General features: G+C 43.2%; 1 protein-coding gene across 2 annotated transcripts in view; it reads right to left on the bottom strand.

Annotated features, from left to right (window-relative positions):
- Positions 1–1779: 1779 nt before the first annotated feature.
- Positions 1780–10425, bottom strand: part of TXLNG (taxilin gamma) — a 94773-nt gene continuing 86127 nt past the window's right edge. For both annotated transcript variants that reach the window (XM_069757306.1, XM_069757307.1), the window contains exons 8-10: positions 5030–5122; positions 4603–4698; positions 1780–4005 (exon numbers count right to left, since the gene is read on the bottom strand). In XM_069757306.1, the coding sequence (XP_069613407.1) occupies positions 3673–4005; positions 4603–4698; positions 5030–5122 (522 nt within the window). In that variant the 3' untranslated portion in view covers positions 1780–3672. The remainder of the gene's footprint in view (positions 4006–4602; positions 4699–5029; positions 5123–10425) is intronic.

Genomic DNA, 10425 nt, shown 5'->3' with positions numbered 1-10425 from the left:
GTCGCGATCCGACGGCGATACAAGTCTATGGGGAAAAAACCGCATCCTGCGTGCAAATTTGCAGGATGCTTTTTTGTTACCAAAACGACGCATTGTGACCGATCCAAATAAACTGAAATGTGAAAGTAGCCTAAGGCACGCCGTTACAAGCACCTATTACAACAATGGTATTGCTTTGCTGTTGCAAGCACCAGTTAGAATGTTGGTATTGCTTTTTCTTTTTTTTTTTTTTTTACAGTTTCACCGCACTTGGATTTTTTTCCTTCACTTTCCAATATTCAAAACTACAACTTGTCCTGCAAAGCACAAGCCCTCATACAGCTATGTCGACATAAAAAAGTTACAAAAATTGCAAAAAATAAAAAAGGTAGCCACTGTGGGGAGGGTTTACCACTTTATGTGGTAGTAACCCTGGAACACTTAAATGGATCCCAGTAATTCTGAAACAGTTTTTTCGTGACACATTGTACTTTATGATAATGGTACATTTAGGTTGATATGTTTTGTGCTTCTTTATAAAAAAAAAAAAATATCAGAAATGTGAAAAAAAAGGTAAAAAAAAGAAATTGCAATTTCAAACTTTGTCTGATAATCCCTTTAAGGCCTGGGTCACACTTGCGAGTGTGCTGCGAGAAACTTGCGGTAGTCTCTCTCATGAATACCCGGCTGCCGGCACTCAGGACCGCAGCGGGCGGCTATATGTATTTCTATACAGCCGCACGCTGCGGTCCCGAGTGTCGACAGAAGTGTCGGGTATTGATGCGAGAGACTTGCAAGTGTGATGCGAAAAACTTGCGCAAGTGTGACCCCGGCCTAATCCAGATAGTCATACCATAGCAAAACATTAATAAATAACATTTCCTACATGTCTGCTTTAAATCGGCACCATTTGTAAAACGCTATTTTATTTTGTTAGCATTTTAGAAGGTTTAAAAATGTAGCAGTAATTTTTCCTTTTTTCCATGGAAATTTACTAAATTATTTTTTTTAGGGACCTATCCAGGTTTGAAGTGACTTTGGGGGTCCTATATATATTGGAAACCCACCCAAAAGTGTTGAAAACGGCTGTTAGGTAGTTTATTAATCCTTCAGGTGATTTTCAGGAATTAATGCAAAGTGACAAGACAGGAATATTTTAGGTGGTATTTTTACCACCTAAGGGTTGGTAACTTCTGAACAGGCCACTATAGCCGGCAGACGCTAAGGCTGCTATTTGGCCGTGAACTGCCATGGCAAACACGTGGGCAATATGATCATGATCTCAGGGTGCCAATGAGGATAAAGATGGAAGCCTCAACACTGTTAACCATTTATGTGATGTAGTCATTATTGACAACAGCATCTAAGGGGTTAAACAGATATGGACGGTGCTAACCCTGATCGTGGCTCATACAGCAAGTTGTCAGCTATAGTGGACAGCCGAAAGCTGCTGGAACGTCAGATATACGGGGATACTATTCTCCTATATCTCATGTTAGTGAAAAGACGTATCGGCGGTCATTAAGGGATTATAGGGCTTTTTTCCTAGAATCAAAATATATCACCTATCCAGAGAATAGGTAATACGTGTTTGATTGTTAGAGGCCTCATCAGCTACTTGATCTGGGGTCTTGCATGCCCCATTTCTCCTCACTGCATGACCATAATGAGGTAGTGTTTGAATATCTACAGCATCTTGAGGACAGGTGATAAATGTCCCTATCACAATACAGTATTAAAATGCTAGATGGTAACTGCAACATTCATTTATCTAATAAAAAGCAACAATACACAACTATCGGAAATCCTAAATTTTATATTGGCATGTCTTAATCATCAAGGTTTGAAAAAAAGTTCATCAATGTAGATCTCTCATAATTTGCCTATCCCATACACTGTTTGTTTCATCTCATTCCCATATTGAGTCATGAGTTTATAAGAAGCAGGCCAATAGAGAAAAGAACAACTGTTTACATCCCTGCACTTCCCAACTGGGATCAATCTGCACATTTTACACATTGTATACTTCCCAGCAGTTCAGCCTCATTTTTGTTTCCTAGATTTCATCCTTATTATCCCAAATCATGTGGCAAGACTTGTACAGTTGACTTTTAGGATGGCCACACCCAATAAGTGGCATAAAAGCCACCCATTTCATTATGAAGAGGATATTTGCATATTTAGATTCTGCATATTGGCTGTGTGCTCTGCTACCAATCTCAATCCCATGATGCATCAGCACTACATCACATTGGGCAACTAGAGCCAGTAACATCTTTGCCCGCTGTGGTGCAACACTGATTATCCTCCCCTATATCCTCCCTAAATAAGTTATTATGTGTATAGTCAGCGAGGCTGAACTGCCATTTCATCATTATGACTGTGTGACAGATGCTGTCTAATCATCATCAGTTACTGCGATAGGATTTTCGGTACCATTCACTGAAGAACACTCCATGCAATTTCATGATACAGGACGTTCTGGTCCAAGAGCTGATGAACTCCTTAGGAAATCACAAAGCCATGTAATTAGAAAGTAACAACTACATAAGGTCATACTAGATTAATTATGGGTATTGGGGGACTAGTTGCTGAATGAATTAAAAAAATTAAAATCACTGGACTGCTTCTTGTACTATTTTTACTTTCAAAACCACCTGGAAGCAGAGCTGCATCTCCACATTAAGATATTTTAATTTACTTCCACTAAGAAAATTAAAGGCTAATCCTGGTAGGTGCTCACTTATCAGATAAGCAGCCAAAATGCTGCAACAGCTACCGATAACCCCTAAAAATATATTTCAATAGCAATGTCACATTTTTTTTTACATGCCAAAAATAATCTGGTAATTATCAATTTACCGTAATATATGAATATTTTCTTTGTGAACTGTGTAGAATAGAAATGAAAAAAAAAAATAGGAATTAATGAAGCATCAATGTGACAGCAGGACCTTCAAAACACTGAAATGAAGAGGTCACACTTTGGAGTGCCCTGGTCATCACTTGAGGCTACCTAATAATTTAGCAATTTCACATTGAAGGATATGTGATGGGGATCGTTACAATTTTACGCAGCTATTTTTATAAATCCATCTCCTAAAAAAGGCAGATGCATGCAAAAAAACATTATATACGGTAGATCCTGGACATCTGCAATATTTAAGACAATATACCCATGTAGTGAATTGATAATTCAACAGAAGAAAGTATCAAATTCTAACAAAATGGATGTAAATTTCTATAAATGTTTCCCCCTTCCCCCCATTATCTAAAAACTACGTTTGTGTGAACAATATCATCTTCTCTGATCTTTAGTCTTTCATGTAACTATATAGAGGGAAAAGACAAGACACAATACCTGGTATTCCTATCCTGAATTTGTCCCCTACATGGCATGCGGGGTCTGGAACATGCGCTCCCCCATTATAGAGCACATACAATGACATGGAGACAGATATCAGGCATGAATGTGACAAAAATTCTATTAGACTCTTGTGAAATTGCTAGGAAGCTTTATGTACCACTTGTATTCCAGTAGTCCTAAGAAAATACAGATATGGTAGAAAAAAGTAAGAAATTTCTCACCACAAAACAAAATTACCACCAACAAAGTTATACACAAAAAATATATATGTATATTTTCCATATATACATGTTTGTGTATCTGTATATTACAGTAATGCCTGCATCTTAGTCAACAGAATCAATGCCAGAAGGTGGCCCCGTTGAAAGCGTTTCTTGCACAAGAATCTGTTCCTCGGATAATGAGTGTTGAGCGACGGGCTGAATTCCAGAATCTTTTCCCTCTGTGATTACATTCATTCCCTCCGACGATTCCTCTGCAGAGTTTGTCTCCAATGAGTCTCCATTTGCCACATCATCGTCTAGTATGGTAACCTGATCTTGAAGAACCTCTATCTTCTTGTTGAGCTCGTTGCGCTCAGTCTGGAGGGCCCGACAAAGCTTCTCCAGGCGGTCAAGCTTGATATGCAGTGCTTTGTGCTCCTTATCCCTAACAGTTTTCTGAGGAGGAAAGAAGTTAAAAGAAAACTGAATTTCTGTAACACTATTAGCCCTCTCTCATTCACAGAAAGGAACTTTTAGTACATAATGTATGTATGCAGCACTGGGCTCTAAAGTAAGCACTTGCTCACTATGATCTAAGGATCGGCGAAGAATAGCAGAAATTAAATTTCACAGTGAGGCCAATAACAAGTGCCAACAGGATTACTCACTTTTCTATACAGTGAAGTAAGACCATACGTCAAAAACTGATCACTCCTCAGAGGACAGGATTTACAAATTGATCTTGCAGTAAAACAATTAACAACCAGTGTTAATACCCCCCATACACATTAAATGAATATCAGCCAAACATACATTTTAAAGGGACCCCCTGGCCATTTAATGTGATGGAAGGGGTTTGATATGCCACTGATATCGGGAGAGAAAGAATGATCAGGCATGACGAATTTCAATATGCTTTAAGCCTTCTATTCTCACAGTAGATTAGCTGCTACTAGGTGTGCATATTATTGAAAGACGCCAAACTAAGCGCATGTGTGTATGGTTGAGGGTTCAATTCTGCTCCCCAGTCAGATTTGTAAAAACTAGTCTTACCTCTTCAGCCATCTGTAGTAGGGCTTTATTGTTATTTTCCCACTTAGTCCGCCAGACGACTGTTTCTTTTTCCAGCTTTTTTATTTTCTTGGTCATCTAGGGAAAGAGAGCTTTATAATTAACAAGATTTTGAAAAGTTAGATCTTTTCAGTACACCTGTGCTATCCAAAACCCTTAATGCATCCAGAAACCAAAGCACATGTCCCTAACCAAAATGATTATAGCCATAAAGTCCAACTATTTACTTGAATTTCACAGAGGAGCCATAGAGTCGGCGCATTTCCGACCATAAGAAGCAGCAGGACCATTTTTCAGGTCACCTACTGAAAAAAACGTTAAACCCCAGTTTGGCAATACAGTTCTTGATGCATACAGCTTGGTGAGGAAGAGGTTATTACTTCGATTAATATTAAGTATTGAAACAAACCTTCTCCATTTCTTGACGAAATGTTGTGAAAAGCTCGTTGCTTTTCGCCATTGTGGTCTGAAATTCCTCAAACTTGTCCATGTAAAGAGACAGCTAAATGGAAACAGATTGGTAAGCTGAGATAAATCTTATTATACAACCTCCAAAAATCCCGCAAGTAATGACTGGCAATTTTATTTTATGTATGAAGAACCTGAGACGGTGACCAGAATAGGCCTCATCTTTTCGGACTTCTGATACCATACACACAGGCAGATTATTTTTTTATTTAATTTACTTATAGACCTTTATCATCATTCTCCCCATGAGGACTCCCAACCTAAATTTCCTATGTCCACACTTTTAAGGGCCATAGACACCTACTTATTAGTGATACAGATTCCTGCTGGGTAGTACAAAAGGAAATGATGAAAGTCAGGAACCTATACTAAAATGTCCCAGGCAAAATCCAGGCCCCCAGCACTGAAAAGCAACAGTGCTAACCACTGAGCCATTGCGCTGCCAATGTTCTCATGTTGGTAAAGTCACTTTTTGTAGGTGTGCATGAGGTTAATGAGAAGAACCCATTCTGAAGTGTGCACAGTGGGCTGACATTTTTAGCACTTGCCTTCTTGGCATCTTGCAGAATTTCTATAAGAAGGGCACAGCCTTAGTTGACATAGTCCTATTGTACCAATCATTTTGACCTCTGGACATATGGCTTGCATATAGCCCAATGCTTTTGTTTCAGCTCCAATAAATCATATGGGATGCAAGGGACTTTCCATTTTCAAATAAGCTTTCTACTGGGAAATGCAAGGGAAAGCCACTGGGTAATTGTGGTACAGCTTTCTGACCACAGCCAAGATAATGCATCTGGCAGGAGCACCACAACAGATAATGTCATTGGGAACGAACAAATTAAAGGAAAAGCTTTCTTTGGCCTTTTTAGTCAATCAAGGAGGCCAAGAGAGAAAAAAAAAAAAAAAAAAACACTATAAAAGAAAAAAAAAATGCAGAAAAAAAATTAAAAATCTCAGCAACGCTTCCCTCTCCTACTATCATTTGATTCTAATATATTGCAAACACCACTAAAAAATATGCAAAGCTAAAAATGGAAGAATGCAGAAGGAAAGTAAAACCTATGATCTCTGTAAAAAATTTTCCTGGAACAGACATAGAATCTTGAAGACTAAAACACTGTGGACTGATTCTATTCTCTGCTTATTCTCTCTATTCTTGCTGTAGTGTTCCATTGAAAGTTCACTATAAGGCCGGGATCACACATATGCGAGATACGGCCGAGTCTCCAGGGCGGAGCGGGTGGCTCCATGTATTGCTGTGCGGCTGCACGCTCCGCTCCGGAGTGCCGGTGCCAGAGCTGGGTTTTCACCTGCGAGACTCGGCCGTATCTCGCGTATGTGTGATCCCGGCCTAAGGGTATGTGCACACGATCAGTAAACGCTGCGGAATGGATAATGTGTACTAGGGCAGCATCCAGATGTTACAGCATAGTGGATGGGATTTCAAGAAACCTCATGTCCACTATGCGTAAAGACGCCGGCAGCTCAACTATGGACACGGACATGTGGCAACATGTCTATTTACCTTGCAGAGACGCGAGTCTCCAAAAGATAAATGTCACCCATACAATGTAATGGATGTGGTGAATCTGCACGGTTCAATGAACACATGGGAAGTCACCTGCTTTAATAGCTTGCAGTGCATGTCATATCCTTGTCTTGATCAAAAGTCCAATGGAGTAAGATGAGCCCAACTCATTACGAGGCTTCTTAAAGGGAATCTGTCACCAGGTTTTTACTATGTAGTTCGAGAGGTGCACGATGTAGGGTATGAGATCCTGATTTCAGCGTTATGTCACTTATTGGGATGCCTAGTTTAGCTTTGATAAAATCACTGTTTTAATCAGCAGCAGGTTATCACTAGAGGCAGTAGCTTAGCTACTGGGGGGGCAGAGGGGCCGTTGCCCTGGGCCCTGTCACATGAAGGGGCCCACTGGGAGCCAGAGAGGGGCCACTTCTGTGACGAGGAAGAACACAGCATAGGAGCAGACTCGCAGAGTAGTATAATGTCTGCTCCCATCTGACGGAGACTCTGCAAGCTGGCTAGCACAGTGGCCGGCTGCAGAGTCTCCCTCCTGCGGTGAACGATGTTCCCCGTGTCTGACCTGATGATGAAGCTTTTCCCGGCTGCAGTTCGTCTTCACTCTGTGCAGTGTGCACGCTGGGTCCTAGTGCCCACATCTTACATTTCACTGACACTTCCTGGTCCTGCCTGCAAACTTCATCAGTAAGTGGGGATGGAACTGGTTAGGTTTACTGAATTCAGATATGTCACTGCGAGGTGAATGCGAGACCACTGGAGTATTGTGGGGGACGGGAAACAGGGCACTGGGGGTGTTGTGGGGGCTGACGGTGGGTGAGGTGGGACAGGGCACTGAGGGGGTGGATGTGAGATGATGGGGGTATTGTTGGGGGGGAGGGCACTGGGGGCTGAATATTATAAAGTTTTGTTATGCTATTATATACTAGATTGTGGCCCGATTCTAACGCATCGGGCATTCTAGATTATGCAGGTCCCCGTAGTATATGGACAATGATGATTCCAGAATTCGCGGCAGACTGTGCCCGTCGCTGATTGGTCGAGGCAACCTTTATGACATCATCGTCGCCATGGCAACCATTATGACATAATCGTCGCTGTGCCCGTTGCTGATTGGTCGAGGCAACCTTTATGACATCATCGTCGCCATTGCAACCATTATGACAATCGTCGCTGTGCCCGTTGCTGATTGGTCGAGGCCTGGCGGCCTCGACCAATCAGAGACGCGGGATTTCCAGGACAGACAGAAAGACAGACAGACGGAAAAACCCTTAGACAATTATATATTACTAGATTGTGGCCCGATTCTAACGCATCGGGTATTCTAGAATATGCATGTCCCCATAGTATATGGACAATGATGATTCCAGAATTCGCGGCAGACTGTGCCCGTCGCTGATTGGTCGAGGCAACCTTTATGACATCATCGTCGCCATGGCAACCATTATGACATCATCGTCGCTGTGCCCGTCTCTCATTGGTCGAGGCCTGGCGGCCTCGACCAATCAGAGACCCGGGATGTCTACGTCCTTTATGACATCATCGTCGCTGTGCCCGTCGCTGATTGGTCGAGGCCTGGCGGCCTCGACCAATCAGAGGCGCGGGATTTCTACGTCGATACTGTGCCCGTCGCTGATTGGTCGAGGCCTAGCGGCCTCGACCAATCAGAGACGTGGGATTTCCTGGACAGACAGACAGAAAAACCCTTAGACAATTATATATATAGATATATACTCCATCACAGGTAATATTTGCTGGCTGGAGATGGGGGGCTTTTGATGCGTACCATCTGGGTCTTTTATGAGTATTAGTATAAGAAGCCCCCATACAGTAATCAAGAGCTGCATCACATTTACAGCACCACTCCAGTATTTTTTTTTATTTCACTGCTGGAGCAGTGCTGAAAATCCAAGTTCCCTGCCCCCTGTCTAATACTCACCTTCCGGCGTTTTCATCGGTTTTCACCTCTGCTCCGTCTCCTACAGTTTGTGACCTGTCCGCGGCTCCAGTGTTTCATGGAGCGGTGTAGAGGTCACTAATCAATGTAAGTCTATGGGAGCCTCGTTCTGGCCTGTTGCTCGCTCTCAGTCTTACATTAAGCGCTTGTGACATAGCTTCTACCTTCTGGCCTGTCAGAAGCTGCGCTCACAAGTTTGAGCTGCGGCATTGCAGCAGTGCCACAAAATAGTGAATACGCCGGAGGATGAGTAAATGACCGGGGATGGGGACTTGCGTTTAAAGCACCACTCCAGCGGTGGAAAAAAACCCCTGTTAGAGTGGGGCTTTAATAATTTAATAATAAGCATTTTATTACTATAAAGTTGATATAAAGGCTTGGAATAAATGTCTGCAGTCATTTTATGTGACTGCAGACTGCCAAATCATGACCGGGAGCTGCGGGCCCATCATATTGTGTACAAGGGAGCTGCGGGCCCATCATACTGTGCATAAGGGAGTTGCGGGCCCATCATACTGTGTATAAGGGAGCTGCCGGCCCATCATACTGTGTATAAGGGAGCTGCGGGCCCACCATACTGTGTATAAGGGAGTTGCGGGCCCATCATACTGTGTATAAGGGAGCTGCCGGCCCATCATACTGTGTATAAGGGAGCTGCCGGCCCATCATACTGTGCATAAGGGAGCTGCGGGCCAATGATACTGTGCATAAAGGAGCTGCGGGCCCATCATACTGTGTATAAGGGAGCTGCTGGCCCATCATACTGTGTATAAGGGAGCTGCGGGCCCATCATACTGTGTATAAGGGAGCTGCGGGCCCATCATACTGTGTATAAGGGAGCTGCGGGCCCATCATAGTGTGTATAGGGAACTGTGAAGGCATATTGTGCATATGGGAGCTGTTGGCCCATTACACTGTATATAAGGGGCTCTGAGGTGCATTATACTTTCTATAGTGGAGCTCTGTCAGCATTATATTGTGTAAAGGTGAGCATTGGGCTCATACTGTCTATAGGGGAGCAGCGGGAACATCATACTGTGTAAAGGGGAGCAGTGGGAACATCATACGGTGTAAAGGAGAGTTATGGGATCATCATACTGTGTATAGGGAAGCTGTGGGGGTCTTCTACTGTGTATAGCGAAGCTTTGAGCTCACCATACTGTGTATATAGGGGACATTATTAAATGTTAAGTGAGCACGTAAGCAATATTGTTATAGGGGCACTCAGAGTATTGTGACAATTAAAGTTGCATATGGAGTATTATTACTTCTAGGGCAAAAATGTGGAGGGCACTAGGAAAGGGCATTAATATTTTTCAGAGGGGCAATTTTACTGTCTAGAGAGCACAAAGGAGTCATTACTACTATGTAAGGGGCACAGTGGTGGCATTACTATGTGGGGCTGTAAGAGGAGCCATTATTGTACCACACAGCAGGTGCAGTAATAGGGACACATACGGCAGCAGAGGCTCAGTAATGAGGAGTCAGGTGCAGTAATAGGGACATACACGCCAGCAGCAGCGGCTCACTATTGGGGTATCAGGTGCAGTAATAGGGACACATACGGCAGCAGCGGCTCAGTATTGGGGTATCAGGTGCAGTAATAGGGACACATACGGCAGCAGCGGCTCAGTATTGGGGTATCAGGTGCAGTAATAGGGACACATACGGCAGCAGAGGCCCAGTGTTGGGGTATCACGGGCAGTAATAGGGACACATACGGCAGCTGCGGCTCAGTATTGGGGTATCAGGTGCAGTAATAGGGACACATACGGCAGCAGAGGCCCAGTGTTGGGGTATCACGGGCAGTAATAGGGACACATACGGCAGCTGCGGC

Source organism: Ranitomeya imitator, chromosome 3 (assembly GCF_032444005.1).
Source record: "Ranitomeya imitator isolate aRanImi1 chromosome 3, aRanImi1.pri, whole genome shotgun sequence".
NCBI classification, from domain to species: Eukaryota; Metazoa; Chordata; class Amphibia; order Anura; family Dendrobatidae; genus Ranitomeya; species Ranitomeya imitator.
Note: the sequence above shows the minus strand (reverse complement) of the source record. Positions and strands in the feature narration are given on the sequence as shown.